This window comes from Panicum hallii, chromosome 5, assembly GCF_002211085.1.
Source record: "Panicum hallii strain FIL2 chromosome 5, PHallii_v3.1, whole genome shotgun sequence".
NCBI classification, from domain to species: Eukaryota; Viridiplantae; Streptophyta; class Magnoliopsida; order Poales; family Poaceae; genus Panicum; species Panicum hallii.
The window spans coordinates 55,195,296-55,215,933 of NC_038046.1; the positions used below are offsets into that span (position 1 = coordinate 55,195,296).

At 44.3% G+C, this 20,638-nt stretch overlaps 4 protein-coding genes across 5 annotated transcripts; all 4 read left to right on the forward strand.

Annotated features, from left to right (window-relative positions):
- On the forward strand, positions 1-3,456 carry LOC112893032 (very-long-chain (3R)-3-hydroxyacyl-CoA dehydratase PASTICCINO 2A). Of its 2 annotated transcripts, none has more exons than XM_025960171.1 (10): positions 1-449; positions 569-707; positions 828-939; positions 1,894-1,912; positions 2,143-2,231; positions 2,310-2,363; positions 2,518-2,588; positions 2,714-2,795; positions 2,886-2,982; positions 3,082-3,456. In XM_025960171.1, the coding sequence occupies exons 2-10, from the start codon at positions 637-639 to the stop codon at positions 3,150-3,152; spliced, it is 666 nt and encodes a 221-aa protein (XP_025815956.1). In that variant the 5' UTR covers positions 1-449; positions 569-636; the 3' UTR covers positions 3,153-3,456. The 2 variants fall into 2 exon arrangements, with proteins under 2 accessions (XP_025815956.1, XP_025815955.1); XM_025960170.1 differs by having other exon boundaries at positions 2-449; positions 572-707.
- Positions 3,457-4,950: 1,494 nt separating this feature from the next.
- LOC112894083 (very-long-chain (3R)-3-hydroxyacyl-CoA dehydratase PASTICCINO 2A-like) lies at positions 4,951-7,728 on the forward strand. The gene is made up of 9 exons (XM_025961682.1): positions 4,951-5,080; positions 5,227-5,338; positions 5,728-5,746; positions 6,331-6,419; positions 6,611-6,664; positions 6,891-6,961; positions 7,073-7,154; positions 7,247-7,343; positions 7,444-7,728. Exons 1-9 carry the CDS (start codon positions 5,010-5,012, stop codon positions 7,512-7,514), a joined length of 666 nt encoding a protein of 221 aa, XP_025817467.1. The 5' UTR covers positions 4,951-5,009; the 3' UTR covers positions 7,515-7,728.
- A 2,989-nt stretch (positions 7,729-10,717) lies between these two features.
- Positions 10,718-13,466, forward strand: LOC112893527. Its single transcript, XM_025960906.1, has 2 exons — positions 10,718-10,909; positions 11,261-13,466. The coding sequence occupies exon 2, from the start codon at positions 11,538-11,540 to the stop codon at positions 13,140-13,142; it is 1,605 nt and encodes a 534-aa protein (XP_025816691.1). The 5' UTR covers positions 10,718-10,909; positions 11,261-11,537; the 3' UTR covers positions 13,143-13,466.
- Positions 13,467-15,399: 1,933 nt separating this feature from the next.
- LOC112894430 (inner membrane protein ALBINO3, chloroplastic) lies at positions 15,400-19,668 on the forward strand. The gene is made up of 12 exons (XM_025962145.1): positions 15,400-15,921; positions 16,465-16,575; positions 16,671-16,745; positions 16,892-16,952; positions 17,139-17,212; positions 17,289-17,393; positions 17,831-17,938; positions 18,027-18,130; positions 18,343-18,486; positions 18,564-18,687; positions 18,831-18,974; positions 19,258-19,668. The coding sequence occupies exons 1-11, from the start codon at positions 15,574-15,576 to the stop codon at positions 18,933-18,935; spliced, it is 1,359 nt and encodes a 452-aa protein (XP_025817930.1). The 5' UTR covers positions 15,400-15,573; the 3' UTR covers positions 18,936-18,974; positions 19,258-19,668.
- Positions 19,669-20,638: the final 970 nt, after the last annotated feature.

The following is a 20,638-nucleotide window of genomic DNA, read 5'->3' on the forward strand; positions in this document are numbered from 1 at the left end:
CACCCGTTCACCTGTCCTCCATCCACCCCGACCGATCCCGAATTGAATTCCAAATCAATCCGACCGGTGGTTGGCCCGCCGCTGCCAGATCGATTCGGACTCCCGTCCGTGCAGCCCCCACCGCCAAGACGGCTTTCTTCTTTCCCCCGTTCCTTTCCCCTCTGCGTCATCGCTAGTCGCGACTCTGCCCTCGCGCGCGGCAACAGAGGGCCGGCGGCGGCGCAGATCCCGGCGGTCCCTTCTCCGGCCGACCCCTCTCGGCGCAGGTCCCGGCGGTCACTCCAGGTCGCCACCCCTCTGCAGACGCCCGGCCGCCTGCCTCCTGTCCGCCTCTTCTCCAGACGCCCTGCTCCAGGCGCAGTTCCCGGCGGTGACTCGCAGACGCCCTGCTCCAGGCGCCCTGCACCACGACGCCTCCCCGCAGCCTCCTCTACTGGCGCCAACAGCAGGTATGGTTCCTCTGCCTTCCTCTTTTCTTCTTTGTTTTACGGCTTTATTATCTCCAAATGTAAAAACGGATTTGTTTTACTGGAACAATGATGATCTGATGCGTGCGGCGTGTTACTAGTAGCCAGTTGAGCACCATTCTTGCCACACCATCTCGGCGTCTCGTTCCTCCTCGCTGCGGCTCCGGCGATGGCGGGTGTCGGCTCGGCGCTGCGGCGGCTCTACCTATCGGTCTACAACTGGGTTGTCTTCGTCGGATGGTCCGTGCCCCGCCCGCCTGCTGCTCTTCCTCTTGGTTCCGGGTGGATATTTCCCGTCTTGCTTCTTTGCCCGCTTCTTGGATTGATTCGGGACGTTTGTTGGATCTCGTGGTTTTGCAGGGCGCAGGTGCTTTATTACGCCGTCCTGGTGCTGCGGAAGAGCGGGCACGAGGCCGTCTACGCCGCCGTCGAGCGGCCGCTGCAGTTCGCGCAGACGGCCGCAATCATGGAGGTATGTCGTTTTCTCTTTCTTTATTTATCGTTCCTCCTCTGTTTTCATCTAGTGGTGTACTTCAGTTTTTGCTGTCACAGTAAAAGCTGCGAGCTTGGCGCAATTAAAGGTTTTTGCTTAGCTCATTAGTTGTACTATGAGTCTACTCAAGATTACTGGCTTACTGCTGTGATGCTTGGGTATGGACACAAGTAAAATTCTCTTGGAGTTCTAGGCAGAAAACGCAAATCAACGAAACTGATATGTATGCTAATACCGCGGTGATTCAACTTCAGTGATTTGTTTTTGCTTTGCTAGATGAACTGTGTGAAATTTCTTCTAGTTCCGTAGCTCACGATTCAGTGTTTCTTTCCTTCTCCCTCATTTTCATTTAATGGTCCTATTCATTTTTTTGCTCTGTCACAGTAAAACTATAAACTTAGCGCAAATTGCATATTTTTGTTCAGCTCATTAGTTGTGGTCATGATTTACCCTAGTAGGATTTACCACTTGAAGTTTGGGTGAAGATACAAGCAAAATTCTTTTCTTGTGGTTCTGGGCAGAAAGAACTGAAAATCCACATAGCTGCTATCCATAGTTACTTCAGTTACCAGGGGCTGTAGCAAAATTCCGCGGTGATTCAACTTCCTGTATATTCTTTTGCTGTGCTAGGTGAACTCTGTGTGAAATTTCTAGTATTGTCGTAGTTCAAGATTCAGTGTTCTTTTGCTTAATGTGGATTTGCTGCTATGCATAGTAACTTCAGTTACTAGGTGTTGTAGCAAAATACTGCGGTGATTCAACGCCAGTTATATTCTTTTGCTATGCTAGGTGAACTTTGTGTGAAATTTCTTATAGTGTCGTAGTTCAAGATTCAATGTTCTTTTGCTTATTTTCCTCCCACATGAAGATTTTGAGGTACTAAACTCTTTGTGTTTCCCTGGTTGCAACAATGATGGTGGATTGGTGGGACAGATTCTGCACGGACTTGTAGGTACGAATTTTTTCTTTCTGCTTGACTGATATTAGTATATACCCCTTTTTCCTAGTAGTCTTCTCAAAAAGTGGACCTGATCCTAGATCTTGAACACATTGAAGACTTGACTTTCATTTTTCAAACAGTGTCCTAGGATTATTAGATCTATATGAAAATGATGTTTTCTTCACTCCTGTGGTATTTGTTCATTTTTTGTCAGTGTTGTGATAAGGTTGTCTTCTTTTTAGGGTTGGTGAGGTCTCCGGTGTCTGCTACTCTTCCACAAATTGGATCCAGGTTGTTCCTTACATGGGGCATCTTGTGGAGTTTTCCTGAGGTATTGTCCACTAGCAAGTGTTCATATTTCTTACATGACATCCTTTCTGTAGGAATATATAATGACCTTGTTTTGCAGACCCGAGCCCACATTCTTGTTACCACCCTGGTCATAAGCTGGTCGATCACAGAGGTACTTATTTCTTGATGTGATTCTTCAAAGTACTAACCCGAAACTCCTAGAACTCATAATGTTGCGCTTAAGTACATGATACTAAAACCTAAATACTAGCACCTTATTTTCTGCATTTCAGAGTAACCTTATGAGAAACTGTTTTTTACCGCAGATCATTAGATACTCTTTTTTTGGGATGAAGGAGGCACTTGGATTTACACCTTCATGGCTCCTATGGCTGAGGTTGGTACTCGTCAAGAAAAAATGTATCTCACAATTTGCTCTAAATTTAGAGATTATTTACTATATTATCAATAAATTTCTTTAAAAGTGTCATGTTTAATTTTTGTGCTATTGATTGCTTGCAGGTATAGCACCTTTATGGTGTTGTATCCTACTGGTATCTCGAGCGAGGTTGGCCTGATTTGGATTGCCTTGCCATACATAAAGGTAAGTGGGAAAAAAAAACATAAAGAGCTCAATGTTGTTCATCTTGTAACAGTCATTTTAACTGCTCATTTTATTGGTGACTGATTTCAGGCATCGGAGAAATATTGCTTTAGATTGCCGAACAGATGGAATTTCTCGTATGATTACTACTTTACATCCATTCTTGCCCTCATGATCTATATTCCAGGTAACCCTTCCCTTGTTAGCTAGCGTGTTCCTTTTTGCTATTAATATTCTAGGGAAATAGGGTCTTACAAGAAGGTGCATTGTCTCACTTTGGTTGCAGGAAGCCCGCACATGTTCACCTACATGCTCTCTCAGCGCAAGAAAGCTCTATCGAAGGCTAAAACTGCGTAATGCTGCTAAGAGCTTGGTAACCGAATGCATTGCGTGATGTCGCAATGTGCCTCAACTCTTTCAGTAGAAGTTAGTGATTGGGGATTGTTAGAATAGAACTATTCTCATGAATTGTTCGATCAATACATGTTGTACCAAGGAATGTATCAGGTGCTGCATGTTTGAACTATTGTTGTTTCGAAATTGGCCATAATTCACAGGTTGAATTTCCATGTTGATTTGATGCCTTTGTTAATCCCTCATGCATCTGATACAAATGTCGGTTGTTGTTGTACTTGAAATGCCATGTTGATTCGATGCCTTCTTTCCGGTTAATGCTAATCCCTCGTACATCTGCCAGATGTGCTGTCACTCGAACTTGAGTTTTAGGCAATAATACACGATTGATTGATTGATTGATTATATTTGAATGATTGATGCTGTCAGCCAATAGCTCATAAATGTGTTATATTTTCTACACGGGCGTGTAATTGCTCCCTTGCTATTCTCAACATGCTCAAAGCCTTATCGGGTCCACCTCAGTATTTAATCGTGGAAGGCTAACGGATTGTTTCAACGAACTAATTAAAAATGACTAATTAGCCCCGAGGCCGCGCGCTGTATTTTCAACAAACAAAGGAGTATGTGCATGGTATGAGTGCGTGTGTACATGTTTTCCACGGAATGAGTATGGATGCATACCTATAAACTAATTAAGAAGCGAATTTGGAAGCAAACCAAACTCAACCTAGTAACCCTTTTTGGAGTGCACACATAATCCGTACTACTAATGTAAATTAGATCCTACGACTACTCCGATCCACCGATAGGTTCTACTGCCGAAACTTCTCCGATGCCTGCCTGCTTCTTCAACTCGAGGAGTTCCAGGTTCACGGATGCAAGAGCAGAACGAAGGAAGGGCAGCTCCGGGAAGGAGAAGAGTGGATGGTGGAGATTCGGAGAAGTTAATTATGATCGGTAACATACTTTGAGTTGCCGGTAACAGACTGCACGAGCAGAGCGAACCAGCGCCGACGCGGAGTGGATGGCGCTTCGCCCACTTTTGTTTCATTTAGGTGCGCAGATCATGCAACATTATTGTCATGGATAACGTGATCCGAAATAAGAACAGGAGGGCAACAAGCTTCGTGTAGCCTCCTAGCTGGCTGGCTTGCTTCCTGTGAACTAGTTGTTCACACTAGAGTATTGCTCCGATCGAGAGCTAGCTGTTGATGGGTCCTCTTCCTATTACCTCGCTCTAAACTACATGCATGACTGGTGACCGCTGATGTCAACAGGGTCTTAGTGCACACACACCACCACATGCTTTTCAGCTGCGATTCTTGGTGGCATAGTGGCATCTATGCACGTTTTATTCTTGAGAATGCAGGATAACCGGGTAGAGTTTCGAATTGAATCAAGCCTGTGATGCCTCGTATAACAGCATATAATTTTTTTTTGGTCGGTGTAAAACGAGAGGCGTAGATCAGCTAACCCTTCTAATCACATGTTACGATCTGAACTTATACGTATTGGTATCTGATTCAAAACAAAACAGTTGGAGGGAAGAAGATTTTTTCTTTCTTTCTTTCTTTTTTCTTTTTGCAGCAGCCGGGAGCGAGCACTGCCTCGACATGAAAGAAATCATTTTAGAGAAAGAAACTGTGCATGTGTTACCCACTGTGTCCGAATGGAATTCACTTATCAGAAACTCACAGGTCACATGGTTGCAATTAGTGAGGGTGGTGGGCAGTTGCAGCCACAGCCAAGATGCTGAAAGGTTTTTTGGTGCATATGATTCATTTACATCATTACGCCAAAGCCACCAATATAAAAACAAGGCCATCTTAGTGTCTTCCTTCTCACTACAACTCTTCAATGGCGGGCGGCGGGTCGGTGGTTCAGCGGCTCTACCTCTCCGTGTACAACTGGGTTGTCTTCTATGGATGGTCGAATGCTCTGTCTGCTAGCTGTTCTTCAGTTCCAAATTGAGTTTTTGCATGCATTTTGAATTTTGGGGCACAACACCTCTCGTATTGGAATTGGGCTCCTTGTTGGCTTGATTATTGGGATTCTTGGACTTTGGATCTTGTAGGGTGCAAGTTCTGTACTGCACAACCTGGACATTATTGGCCAAGGGGCATGAGAGTGTCTATGAAGCTGTTGAGCAGCCGCTGCTATTCGCACAGACTTCTGCCTTACTGGAGGTAAAATCTTAGTGCAATTGTATAACTAGAAACGCAGGAGCAGCCTTGCCGCATTCAAATTGGAGTGTGCCAGTATTTCTTTCATTGCCATAATTACAATAATTGAAATAAATAATATCTTCATTGAAATAGATAAGTCAAGAAACACTTCCAAATATACGAAAAAGAAGTTCTAAAATGGTGGCAGTTTTTTTTATATATATTTATGCCGGATTCACTTTGAAGCAACCTTAAATCATATTGCTTTCAGGTTTTATATCCAATCACCGTAAAAATCCTCTTATTGTATTCTTCCATCCTAGTTATGCATTTTTGTATCTTTTTATATTTTTGTACATGAGAAATAAAGGTTTTGTTTTCTCCTGATGATGGTCTCGCTGGTACTTCAGATTCTTCATGCTATTATAGGTAAGAATTGCTTCTCTCTTTCAGTTAAGTTATTTCCACTATCCTTGTCAATCTCGAAAATTGTAGTGCACCAGCCTAAAAAGGGATAAAAAATTTCCGTGTGTTCTGAAGGACTATTAGTTCCTAGCAATTCTGCTTGGTGGAAACTTTAGTAGAAAACACAATGTTTAGGATCTACTGGATATTCTTCGCTTTAAGTTTATCCGTATACAGGACTAGTTCATGGTATTTGGTAAAAAGATCTCATAAAAAGTAATGAAATTCTGGATTGTCCCTGTTCTGGAATTTTTGGTAAAAAGATCCGTTTGGGTGCACACATAACAAAAAATACATTGTACTTTCAATTAATGCATACCTCTTGAGCATGCGTTGAAATTTTGTGTCCATTTTTTCATGTTGCCTACTTTCCAATCAAATCAAATTTTATTATAAAAACAAAAACCTTTATTACTTTGAACACATGCATGAATATTAATTTTAAATTTCACAAAGTGTCATGTCAGATTTAAGAATTATTCCCAAACAAATTGCTTTTCTTCGCTTATATAGTTTCTAACCACTATGATATGTTGAACTGATTTAAGGGTTTGTGAGATCTCCCGTCTCTGCAACTCTTCCACAACTTTCGGGGAGGTTGTTTGTTACATGGGGCATCTTGTGGAGCTTTGCTGAGGTATCGTTTGCACATAATTAGAAAGTCTCAGTTCATATTGGAGAGATATTATTTTATTTTTGAGCTTTAGAACAAGTTATAGACTTGAAAGCACTCTAAATATAGAATACATAGAGATTAGGTGATGTTATAACTCTTACGACTGGATTAATTTTACTCCGGACTAATCTTTGTAGATTTTTGTATTACAGACACATTCGCACGTTCTCGTTACTTCCTTGGTCCTAAGCTGGTCTATAACTGAGGTACATGTAAATACAACATCGAAAATATGTTCCGTGTTCTCAAAGGTTCTTGATTGCAATAGCATGAATCTTGCTTCTTAATGCCATGGTATTCTTGAAATTTGTCAAGAGTAAAAAAAAACAAGTTAACCAGAGCTTTGAAATTCTTGTTCTAATCTTAGTCTTGGATTTGTGGTATTTTCTTCATGACACGTAAACTTTATAAAAGTTTGCTGATTCGTTACAGGTCATAAGATACTCTTTCTTTGGTTTGAAGGAAGCATTTGGAATTATACCTTACTGGCACCTGTGGCTTAGGTTGGCACCTATTCCATAGAAATATTACTATTTCACTTAGAGTTAAAAGAACTTATTTTCTTTATAGCAAACAGTGACGTGCTTCATTGTTCTTTGATCAACTATTTATAGGTACAGTACATTTTTTGTGTTCTATCCTATCGGTCTTGTCAGTGAGCTTGGCTTAGTCTATGCCGCCCTTCCTTCCATAAAGGTAACTCGGATATTAGAAAACAAGAAAGGGCTAAATGATGTTGCTCATTTGATAACAGGCTCTACCTTCCTTTCCTTGCTCATACTTTGCAGGCATCTGGGAAATACTGTCTCGAGATGCCTGACAAGTGGAATTTCTCCTTCAGCTACTACTATTTTTGTATTATTTTATCCATCCTCTACATTCCAGGTACCACATCCCAACACAATTTTCCTACATTTAGTGACCGGCATTGTAATGAAGTAGGGTCTGAAAAGACGCTGTGTTGTTTCATTTTGATGACTCTCAGGGTTTCCGTACTTGTTCCATTATATGCTCACTCAAAGGAAGAAGGCCTTATCAAAGGCAAAAGCTGCATAATACTTCATAAGGGCTTCCTAGTTCTGGAGTATCCAGTAACCTGAGAATGATGGCTCTTGTTTGCAACTTAATCTTCAGTGGATGTCTGCAGACTGGGGATTTGTTAGAATACTACTCTTATCTGTTGCCAACAGTGTTTGGGTGTAACAAGGAAAAAGTTAACTTTTCCATGGATAAATTAAATAAAACCAGCTAAGGATAATGTTCCACAAAAGTTTGCTGCTGGCTCGGTTGGTGGGGAATGCGTGTCAAATGCATGCCAATCTTGTCCTTTTTGTTTCTCTTTGTACAAAATTTTGTTGAACCTCAAATTTTGCACGAACAAAGATCATTGCGTTATCTATCCATTGATATTTTTAATGGAATCTCTTATGCGCTTTTGGTGTTTATGTTTTATAAACGGGAGAATGGGAAGGGGTGGGAGCACGGGATGCATTCTCCATGTACTGTTACATGCTCGCCTAGTGGGAGAAGGCCATGTCGAAGGCGAAAACCGCATAACCTAATACTACTCCGCATGAGCTTCACCGTCCAGTGAAAGTAACTAGTGTATTTTGAGGATGCACTGAACCCCTCACGTTTGTTCTTCAGAGCAAGCATGCAGACAAGGGAATGTTAGAACGTGCTGCTCTTATCAGGTGCCAGTAACAGAGTGTTGATGGGTAAATGGAAATAAATTTATACAAGTGGATGTTGCTCAAAACAAATTTGGCGGTTTTCAGAGTTGATGCTCTGCCTTTTCGAATCGGATCTAATTATCTTTTCTTCTTAAAAAAATAGAGTTTCTGTAAGTGGAGTCACTTGTTGCCCTGAATAGCAAGAAGCAAGAAAGATACAGTCACCACTTGCTTTAGGCAAATCAGATACGCAGTGGCTACTCTCTCGCTCGGAAAAAAAGAGGTGGTGTGATAGCTGATAAGGGTAGTAGGCAGAGACATGAGGTTGACTGATGAAAGAAAGCCTCCAACTGCATCTCTCTCTGCATCCCTGGACTGCCTTTCTGCAGCTGGTAGGTTTGATGTGCCTCTCTCGCTTTCTTTCTATCTTCCGTCCAGTTGCCGGAAATCGTAAGAGCGATGCCGGTCTCTGCTTCTTTTTCGCCTGGTGAACTTGCTCTCCAATTATGCAGACTGCGCAAAGCCTTTCAGATTGTCCCTGCCCATGACCATCCGGTGACACCGTGCCATGCTTTTCAAGTGGCAGTGCGTGAGCATCACCATCCTAACCACCACTGATGCCACGCACCCCAGATCTTGTTCCGTTTACACCTCCAAGTGTGCAATGTTGAGCTGCCTGCTCGTGACTCAGCGAGCGATCTGTCCTAACACCACACGGCTTTGTTGCTCACCTTTTGCATCGTCGTCTCCTTCAAATGGTTTTTTTTTCAAGTGGAATTAAATCATAGAAAAAATAAGAAAGCACAGTGGGAGAATTGACTTATGTCCAATGACATCCGGCTAACGAAGGTTAAAAATATTTCGAATCATTGAGCGTACAATAATCAACGATACTGAATCAAATGGTTGCATCGCGTCGTACGTGTATCTAACCGTCTTCGTCCAAACAGACTAATGATATGGTATTAAGAAGACAAAATTTCATTAAAAAAGAATTCAAATTAAATTGTATTGCCATTTTGTCCCAGAATCTTGCTAAACAATTGCAACCTTGGTCCTCGCGAACGAGTCGTATCTTTGCCTTGAGGGCATTGCATCGCAGTTTCCGGACGCACAGGCTCGTCAGAATAATCTCCCTCTTCCAGACGCTCAGGCCTTCTTGTCGCGTACGGCACTTGTCAAGCACCTAGTCCTAGCGCTCGTCAACTATAGCAGGCACTACCTGACCGCATACTAATCAGCTGTTAAGAATTCAGGAACCTGCCTGCTGCTGTGATACAAACCAACGGCTAGTAGCTGCCAAGAGGGACTTGTGCATCTGCCCGAGATGTATTTCTTGCGTTCTAAAATATATATGGTTTTAGCAATGTTTGATTCATAGTATTTGTCATGTATCTAGATATAATATGTATAGATAGATGCATAATAAAATATATGAATATAGAAAAATTAAAATAACTTACATTTTAGAATGGAAGGAGTAATAAATTTGTGTTTTGCTATGGAAAAGGTCCGGTTGTTGTTTAATCTTTTTTTCAGTCTTGATTCGGTTTCATTATTTGTTAATCCCCAACTGGAAAGTTGTTTAAAAATAAAGTAGTATTCCTCAACCTTTTGGCTGACGTGGCAGTGGAGTTCGTCTTCGTAGGTTTCCATTAGTCAAGTATGATTGACATGGACTCTTAACATTTTTTTAATCTGGCTGCAGATCTCTGTGTTTGTTGCCCACAGTTCCGCTCAACCGAAACCACAGGCTCCATGTCAATTTTATAACAACTGTGCTTTGTGCTCAAGAGCAAGAGTGGCGACAAATCTAGCGGCAAGAGCTGTCGAAGATGATAAATGGAGGATGGGCAGCATTGCTCTAGCAATCACGGTAGGATGAGAAAGAAGTGGCTAAATAAGGAGATAAAAAAGAGAGAGCCATCATATTAAACCGAGCAAAGACCCAACATTCCGAAAATTGATCATGTGAGGGATGGTAAAACTACACCCAATATGATTAGATGTCCGTACATTATAATTCCAATTATAGATGGTACAACAAGCAAAGTACATCCACAACTAGTATCAACTAAGGTAGGTAGGTAAGTTTTTGTGCTGCCTAACAATAATCGAATAAGTCTAAAAATAAATTAAGATCTGATTAGCTAAAGCTTGTGGATTGTAGCTTTTCAAAGCTCTACCATGTCAACTTTTGAGTTAGCTTTTACAATCTCCGTCCTGGGTTGGTAATGGTCATTTAGCTAGGAGTATTATAGACTATTAACATCCGATAGCAGCAACCCCTTATCTAAGGATCTAAACAGTATCCAATCTTTCACAAGCTCTAGCTGATCCAAACACCGAAATACGATAATTATAACGTCATTTTTCCTAAGATAATGATATACGCCATTCTTCTTAAGATAATGATGGCGCGTCATGTGGCTAAAGATCACGATTTGGGTTCGCATCTACGACGAGTTGATGCCTTTTCCCGTGGATTTTAGCGAGGATCCAGCCAGGGCCACCTGCACCGTTCCTTGGAGGAAAAGAGACGAGACGCGCTTGCAGGTTGTGACCCGCAATGGACCAGCCGGACCCGAACCCGTTGACACCCAGACCCCTGTTGCCTCTTCTTCTCTGGGCCCTCCCCTCCTGTCCTCTCCTTTCTCCTCCTCTTCCCTTCCCCTCCCCCGTCGCCGGCGAGAGCTCGGGCGGAGACGCCGCAGCCCCCTGCAGGAGGGCTTGTACCCGGGAAGCAAGGGACTTCCGGAAGCTTCTTCCTTCCACAAGGTTAGATCAGGGCAAGGGCTTCCCTTCTTCCTCCCACGACCCCCACCTACTGTTCTGTTTTCCCGTCTATTATTTCTTCTTCTTCTTTGTTTTCTAGCATTCCCATGAAATTTTTTGGGTGGATAGTGGGGCTTTCGAGATCTTATCTGGTATGGTTTGGGGAAATTTTGTTCCTTCGTTGCAATTTGGGAAAAAAAATATCGAATTGTTGTGGCAGAAGCTCCGAGTTGCTACCGTTAGAAAAGAGGAAATTTTCGTTTCGTTTCCGCGGTTCAGATGCTGATTTCTATGCAGTTGTCAGTGTTAATTTGACGAGGTTAAAAAATAACTTGCAACTCCATCCTTTTTCAGGGTCGTGCCCGTTGGATTGGCCTGAAAGATCTCAGTTTTATTCCGAAGAAGGCGTTTCTCACCACAAATCCCGATCTGCTGGTGCTCAAAGTTCCATCTTTGATGAGGCAAGGCTGTGAGCAACCCGTGGGGCTCCCATGGTCGTCGTGAGCCTTGATTGGGGCATCAGGCGAGAAGGGGCAGCAACCACCAGGAGGTGACAGAGCAAGAAGAAGAGGTAACAGAGAAGTAGGCAACAATAGGGAGGGCGAAGGAGAAGGAGAGGAGGGAGCTCTCCATGGGGGAGCCCCTCCTCGCATCCCTCTCCATGGAGAACAGCAACAGCCACCCCTGCACGCTCCTCTCCATGGACCCTGCGGGCTCGCACCCGGCCTCCACCGAGTCCTCCGGCGCAGCCAATGGGGTTGGTAGTGGTGGTGACCGGGAACCCTTCGTCATTCCCCGGCGTGAGTCGGCACACCCGGGTCCCCCGGACATCAACCTCCCGCTTTCTGCAGACCCCTCCCCACCACCTCCATCGTGGAACCTCGAAGGGTTCGACATACTTGATGTCACTCTTGGAACACATAACTATGAGTCTGAGGTTGCGCTTACACTTCCAAAGTTGACCGGCAATGGCAATACCACTATCGGCGTCGGCGCGAGGAAGTGTGCTAAGCGAGGAGACAGCATTTGGGGTGCATGGTTCTTCTTCAATCACTACTTCAGGCCTGCGCTTGTGGAGAAGCCAAAGGGGAAGGTGACACGAGATGCGTCCGGGTGTATCTCAGGCTTCGACAAGTCTGACCTTCGCCTTGATGTCTTCCTGGTGCAGCACGACATGGAGAACATGTACATGTGGGTTTTCAAGGAGCGGCCTGACAATGCCCTTGGTAAGATGCAGCTCCGAAGTTTCATGAATGGACATTCCAAGCATGGGGAGCCATCATTCCCATTCAGTGCTGACAAGGGCTTTTCAAGGTCGCACCGCATGCAGCGAAAGCATTACCGAGGACTGTCGAACCCACAGTGCCTTCATGGGATTGAGATTGTGGTCTCACCTAATTTATCAGCAGTTCCTGAGGCCGACTTGAAGAGGTGGGTTGAACTTACAGGCAGGGAACTTAATTTCTCAATACCATCTGAAGCCAGTGACTTTGAGTCATGGAGGAATCTTCCGAGCACCGATTTTGAACTTGACAGGCCACATCCACCGGCATCAAAGAGTGCTGCACATGGATCTCACAGTCATAAGAAGGGATTGAATGGTTCAGGTCTCAACCTATCAACTCCACCATCATCAGATGATGGGATGGACCTTTCACCCAAATGTGCCAAACGGCGCAAGGATTTCTTTGGCCATGGTGTGGAGGAGGACTGTGTGATGGCAAACAATTCATGTTCTGACAGAGAGCAAGAGGTAGAAGCTCATACTGGTGAGCCATCATGGATGCATGAATTCACTGGTGTGGCAAAACATGCAAGCGGGCCTGTCACTGCTGCCAAGACGATATACGAAGATGATGAAGGGTACTTAATCGTGGTGAGCATGCTCTTCTCCGACCCACACAGCGTCAAGGTTTCTTGGAGGAACACGCTAACACATGGCATTGTGAAGATAACATGTGTGAGCACCGCCCGTATGCCCGTCATCAAGAGGCATGACAGGACATTCAAGCTGACAGACCCTTTCCCTGAGCACTGCCCTCCTGGCGAGTTTGTGAGAGAGATACCTCTAGCCACCCGGATTCCAGAAGATGCAAAGATTGAGGCATATTACGATGAGACAGGAACTGGACTAGAAATCATGGTCCCAAAGCACCGGGTTGGACCAGAGGAGCATGAAGTTCAGGTGTGCATGAGGCCGCCGCACCTTGGCGACAACGATCTTGTTTTATCATAGCAGAGAGAAACAGTTAGCATATAGATCTTCTGGTATCATGCCATGAGATACCATAGTGTAACAGGTCGTACCATGGATCAGTAAAATCCATCATCTTTTGCTGCTAAACAGTTAGCTTATAAGTTGATGAACTTCTGTTTCCCCCATAAAAGTTGGAGATTTAGGCAAAAGTTACCTCTATTAATTCCCCCTCTGTACCTCTGTTACATATATATTGGTGATCTCCTTGACTATCTGAAAGGTGGCTAGTTAAGATTCTGTGTATATTCAGATGTTCAGGCTCATAATAAGGTTGATGGCTACCTATGATTGTGAGGTTCGGAATCGCGCCGTCAATTTCGACAATTTTGTAATCATTGCCTTAACTGTTTTAATGTGTTGCTGTATTCATGATTGATGCACCTGCTCGTATCCTGGTACTGAGCTGCTGGAGAGAGACTTGTGGTTTTGTAAACAGGTAACAAGCTCATCCTTTTAGGGTGAACCTAACCTGTAATTTTGCGGACAACCTGAATGCTGTGAATTGTGATGCCTTAACTGACCTGTGCTGCAGAAAGATCTCTCTCTACTTGGTCCTGAGAAGCTGGATATTTTTCAGGCTTTCGTGTGGCCAGTACAGAGCCATGAAATGATCCTCCTTCCCATGGGAGATCTATCGACCTACGGAGAAAGCAACGGCGAATATGCTCGCAGCGGGTGGTTCTCTGTGGCCAGGAGCTGCCGCAGCGGCGAGTGGATGCCCTGGTGGCAGAATGGCAGATCGAGAGCCGGTGCCGTCAGAAACTCAGAGTTGACACCAATTCTGGTACTGGATCCTGTGCCCAGAGGCCAGAGCTGGGAGTAAGAACTGTCAAGTGCCACTTGGGTCGCCTCTGAAGCAAACCTTGGCATCTCTTATTCTGAGCAAGTGTAACACCATACCGCATCATCCTCGTGACCTCGTATATATTTGAATGAGGTGGATGAATTTAAAGCTAGTTTTTTGGCACGCTCCCATGTGCTGCGGATCCCAATTTGACGTGATATTTTATTTTTTTTGAAAACTGATATTTTTTTCTTATCAATTCTACTAGTCATGCTTTGTAAGAAGATTCTTGAAACTAGCTTGTATATGCTTTTGAAAAACCACCTTAATACTGAGGCCATGTTTGTTTCAACTTTTGCTTTTGGCTTCTGGCCAAAAGCCATAAGCTAAAAACAAACAACGCGCTTTTGAAATTGGCTTTTGAGAGCTTTGTTTGTATTAGTAGCCAAAAGCACATTTGGAGGTGCTTTTTGCTAGCTTCCGAAGAGAACTGTTTTGAGGGGCACTATATGTAGGAGTATTATACATCTTATTAATGTAAAAGACAATACACAAAGACAACTTTTACAAAACTAGCTTTTCTATGACCCATAAAAAGCTGGCATTTGGAAAGCAAAAGCCCAACCAAAAATGTCCTAAGAGGAGTCTTTATAAAATGTTTGACACTAATCAATACGAGAAAGAAAAAGGGCAAAGATGCACTTTCCCAGTTCATCGATGGAAGGTGCATTTTGACAGAGGAAGCCCTCAAGAATAGATTTTGAACTTCAATTTTGAGTAGAAACCATTTGTGCAAAAGCATTCTTAGTGGTAACTACCGTCACGATGTTTGTATACCAAAAATGCATATAGTTTGACCAATTGTAAGTCAAAGGCTCAAAGGTCAACTTGTCTAATAAAACCATGAGTAAGAGCGTTGCAATTCTTTTACTACGTATGTTCAATTGCATAAAGAAACAGGTATTGCCTGATTGAATTAAAATGACAAAAGGCTAAGCTATCTATAGGCTCCCACTCCCTACTCCTTGATCAAAAACACAACCCATTTAAAATATTGAGATGGCCTACAAGTTGACATTTTAACTAGTAATTCCTATGAAAACATGCTACCTCCAAAAAAGAAAGGGAATTGCGCATATGGAAGTGTTTCTCATGAGTCATGATGAGCGTAGCAACATCAACTTTACCGTATCAACCAATATGGATTTTGACGGAGTCCTAAAACGAATTATATTTTGAATCGAGAAAAAAAGAACATGGAGCGGGGAGCAGCAGGCAAGAGAGAGAGAGAGAGAGAGAGAGAGAGAGAGAGAGAGAGTAATGGAGTGAGCAGTGAACAGGCGAACAGCAACGCCACTGAGCTAAAAAAAAAAATCAGTTTTGAGCGAACAGTGGTGGTGGTGGGCCGAGTCCACGAGCACCGAAGCGGATAAAGCGTCCCCCACCTCCTCTCCTCCTCCAACGACAACCTCCACCTCTTCAGTCTTCCCCCTCCACCTCCACCTCTCGCTCCCACCACCACCGCCACCGCCACCGCACCCTATCCCGGCCACGCGTTCCCCGCCCCGTGCATGAAACCCTAGCCTAAACCCCACCAGCATCCTCGCCGTCCTCTCCTCCCCGGCGATGGCCAAGGCGCTGCTCTCCTCCCCCTCCTCCCTGCTCCCCGCGCTGCCCCGCGCCGGCGGGGGCGCCGCGGGCCCGCTTCCGCCGCTCCGGCTCCGCCCGGGCCGCCGGCGCGCCGCGGCGTGCGCGGTGCGGGCGGGCCTCCACGGGCTCGACTCGCTCGGGGGACCCCACCTCCAGGCCGCGCTGGAGCGCGCCGAGGCCGCGCTCTACACGCTCGCGGACGCCGCGGTCGTCGCGGCCGACGCCGCGGCCGGGGGAGGGGACGCGGGGCAGGCGGCCACGGCGGTGCAGAAGAACGGCGGGTGGTTCGGCTTCATCTCCGAGGCCCTCGAGGTCGTGCTCAAGGTAATGATTGCCTCGTCAATGGTGGTCAAGCTGCAGTTACCAGTTTCACAGTTGACACCGAACCGATTCTGGGAGAATTGAATGTGTCCGAGTAATCAGTTATGGAACTGTAACTTCCTGGACAGTCAAGAGTGAGGACTGGGCTGTGTGCAGTACGCACTGCTCATGCTTCCGTGCTTTCTGTCTCTGTAACTCGTAGCAACATTGATCAGTAGGAAAGGCTCCTTTCTCCCTTGCTGGTTCGTGGTGTTGTTTAGGGCTGCTTTGACATGGGATATGTGTTCATGAGGCTTTTGCCGTTCCATATGCGTGTTTAAGGCATTTAGCCTCAAAGGATTTTGACACGAAATGCTAGAATTTCAGTTATGTGGTTCCATACTCTTCATTGGCTAGTTAGGATACTAAGCGGCCAACGCTTTTGATGGGAAATGCTAGAATTTCAGACTTATGTGGTGCCATACTCTTAATTCACTAGTTAGGATACTAAGTTTCATAGCACTGAAAGCATTGGAATGCTGATGCTATCCGAGCCTCGTCATACAGGTGCTCAAGGATGGTCTTTCAGCAGTTCATGTGCCATACTCTTATGGGTTTGCAATCATTCTGCTCACCATCCTCGTCAAGGCTGCGACATTGCCTCTAACAAAAAAGCAGGTGAATGTCCTAACCCATTTGAATAGAATCGCCCAGTCTCTGGTTCCCAATTATGAATTTGGTCAATTGATTGCTGAGTTTCTCATCTATTTCAGGTGGAATCAACTCTGGCAATGCAGAATTTACAGCCGCAGATTAAGGCAATCCAGCAGAGATATGCAGGCAACCAGGTTTGTATAGCTGCCGGAAATTTCAATCATTGATTGTGCTCCCTACGAACTTATTTTAGCCTTACCATTTTCAAATTAATTTCTTTTCGTATTTTTTATTATAATTCTTATTTTGTGCAATCCTGCTTCTATATAATTCTTATTAGGAAAGGATACAGCTAGAGACTGCTCGGTTATATCGGCAAGCTGGAGTTAACCCCTTAGCAGGTTGTTTGAATTTTCCCTCCTAAACCATTCTGTTCTGACAGTTAATCTTTTTTAGCTATTTTATTTTGTGCTTGGTTCCTAAAACGTAATCCTTTTATGTGATATTTTTTTCTGATAGAATCTGTCCCTGCCTTACAAAATCATTGTGTTCACGATATTATCATGATTTTATACTTTCTTTGACAGGATGTTTTCCAACGCTGGCAACAATACCTGTCTGGATTGGCCTTTACCAAGCACTTTCAAATGTAGCAAATGAGGTAAGTTAACTCCAACCACTTGAAGCTTGCTTGATTAAGTGGCTTTTTTGGGCTGATTGTCTTCTATGACATGAAGGGGCTGTTGACTGAAGGATTTTTCTGGATTCCATCATTGGGAGGCCCTACAACAATTGCAGCTCGGCAAAGTGGTTCTGGAATTTCGTGGCTCTTCCCATTTGTGGTATTGAAATTGATCTTTTATTAACATATAGATTAGTCATTTCATTACCTTTTCTGAGAAAACAACTTTTTCTGAGAAAAAGACTGATCTATTGCACTTGACTGATCATAATAGCATGTTGCAACATTTGGCCAGTTTTAGATCAAAGGAATGTGTAGGACACAGTGGCATGTTACATAGCAAAATAGGGCAGCACATTGGAGGGCACTCAAGAAACAGGAAGCATTGTCATGTGCATTTCCCCCATTTGGATTTCACTATCTCTTTAGTATCATGGCAGAAAACGTTGGTCATGTAGAAAATCTACCTTGTTTCGATGGTATAAGATCAAATTCTATCGATTTATTATTCCTGTTGATCAGAGCCTGAACACATTAGCCATGCAGATATGCTAAAAATCCTAGAATTAACACTAACATTACAAACAAATTATGCAGGATGGTCATCCTCCAATAGGCTGGCATGACACAATATGTTATCTTGTGTTGCCTGTGCTACTTGTTGCTTCCCAATATGTCTCTATGGAGATAATGAAGCCACCCCAGGTGAATACTTCCCTGTATATACTCTTTCATTGTCTATATTGCCAATTGTACACTGCCGTGGTTTAACTTGATCTGTGATCTGCTACAGAGCGATGACCCATCACAGAAGAACACACTGCTCGTTTTGAAATTTCTTCCGTTTATGATTGGATGGTTCTCTTTGTCCGTGCCATCAGGACTGTCCATTTATTGGTATGTGCATCAGTTGTTTTTTTATTGCCAAATGTGTTCAGATTTATTTCAGGTTACAGTGCTGACTGCTTCTCACAAGTTCATAACCCCTTCCCTATTCACTTAGTTCTTACAATTCATTAAATCCACAACTATAGTCGTGTACTGAATTCCATCTTTTTTCATTAGGTTTACGAACAATCGTGTACTGAATTCCATCTTTTTTTCATTAGGTTTACGAACAATGTCCTCAGCACAGCCCAGCAGATTTGGTTACGGAAAATGGGAGGAGCAAAGCCTGTAGTCAGTGAGGGAGGTAGCGGAATAATTACAGCAGGACGTGCAAAACGCTCTAATGCTCAACCAGCTGGGGAAAGGTGCCTTTGAACTTCATTTTATTTTTTAAGACTTCTCCTGTTCTGGTTCTGATTTTCACATGCAATGTTGCAAGCAGGTTTAGGCAGCTAAAAGAACAAGAGAACAGGAGAAAACTCAACAAAACACTTGCTTCAGGAGATTCAAAAGCATCAGCATATGACTCAGAGGATGAAGAATCAGATGATGAGACCGAAGAAGAGGTATTCTTGACCCATTTCCGTTACTTATATATCTTTCTATAGTAGGACATTGCGAGGCTATTTCTATTGGAAATCCTCGTTGTCACTACAGCTCCTGCAAATTTGAAGTTCCTCCTGTGTTACTCATGTAAACCTGACAACAGGGAGGACCAGTGGAGGAAGCATCCAGCACTGGCAGTGACAAGAAACTTCCAAGTTACTCGGGGAAGAAAGGCAAAAGATCGAAGAGGAAGCGCATGGTGCAGTAATCATTACAGCCTAATTGGATGTCATTTTTGTCTCAACTGGTAAGTACTATTGACCCTCCAGGTACTCTTCATGTTGAAGCATGTCACAAAGAACAAGGGTTGAACTTCTCCGTTTTGCAAAATTTGTAGCTGGTTCCTTAGTGGTCTTTTCCCCAGTAAATTCAGATTTCCTTGGAGCTCTTACGGGAAAAAACTGAATGATCACTTTCAAATCATGTAAAGACAACCGACAATTGTACTTTTTCTTTCTTTCTTTTTGTTCTAGAAAGTGTGCAAGATGGCTCCCATCTCTTTTTTTTCTAATAATAGTTCTCTCTTGCAGGTTAATTCAGTTGACCAGCAGTGCCACAGTTGATCTCGGAGACAATTTTGATGGTCTCTCGGAGGCCTAAACATGAGGTGCACACCAATAGACATATCCGGGGTCACAGGTATATTTGTAGCTGGTAAGTGGTGAGACCAAGTAGCTATTTGATAGGCTTGAGGGGGTGATGGACAGGAGAACAGGAGTCAAGTAAATGTACAAGCAGAGGGAAAGGATCTGTAGAAGTAGATAAAGATACTCGTGTGTATTCTGTAAGGTGGGTTCCGAAACTGGGCAGAATCTGGATTGTCCAGACCATTCATATACATTCCCTTTTTCTCCTCTTGTAACCTCACAAACCATTGTTTCGGGCGTATACTGCGCAAGCTGACAACCATCCAGTCATACAAATGAGTTTTAAACTTTTAATGCAACTTTTGGCACTGTATTGTCAGGACTTTGACGAAAATCTGGCGCAGGTCAGCTCTGGTGAAGTGCTAGTTTTTTGTGTTGATTTCTGGCTTCGCAGTAGCGTCGACCGTACCATTCGATTTAGTTGGAGGAATCAGTGAGCTGGTGCGCTCAACTGCAGCCGTCGCATGTGTTGGCCACAGAAACATGACAATCATTGTTCCTCGAAAGCTTGCAAAATTAGTAATGCCACTTTCAACGGGTGGTGACTGATGACGAGATTGTTGCGCCACAATCTTGGCGACCCATTTCTGTTTCTGCTGCTAACTGTTCTACGCTGTTTACGTTTTCGTCTAGAAGTTGGTCCTAGACATCGTGCTGAATGACTGAACGAGGGTGTCCGCCTTCAGCTCGATACATGCTTGATACTTCTTTCATACTAGCTTTTTTTTTAACAACTGACAACTACTAGGAGGGAATTTCGAACTTTTTTTCGTGCTCCAGGAATCAGTGCCCTACAGTTCGCCTCCGGAGCCTCGGCTGGTGTATCCGTGTACATGTGCAACTGTGTGCTTGTCGCAGCTCGCAACATGAAGCATCAGTTGCGATCAGCAGCCGTCCCGTGCATCTAGACAGGTTCTGCTGCTCCATACAGAGACTCCCGGCGATGCATCTTCCCCGGCGTCTCCTCTATCACCTTCGCTTGCACAGAGAGTGGACTACGCAAGCCATGCACGGAGGTGGCGTTCATTTCCTTAACCTTTTCCATCCTTCCGTCCAAGCAGGGACAATGGGACAGCAGCCAGGCGTGACCGGCCGAGGCATGGGGGCACGGCCGCCCCTCCCGATCACGGCTGAGCTGAGACTGAGACCTCGAGGGGATAGAGGGAGGCGACGAGGCGTGCAAGAAAGGTGCAGCGCCGGTGCCGTGCCGCCCCGGACCGCGACATGACCAAGGCGGCAACGTTCACCTCCTCCGCCCCGTCAG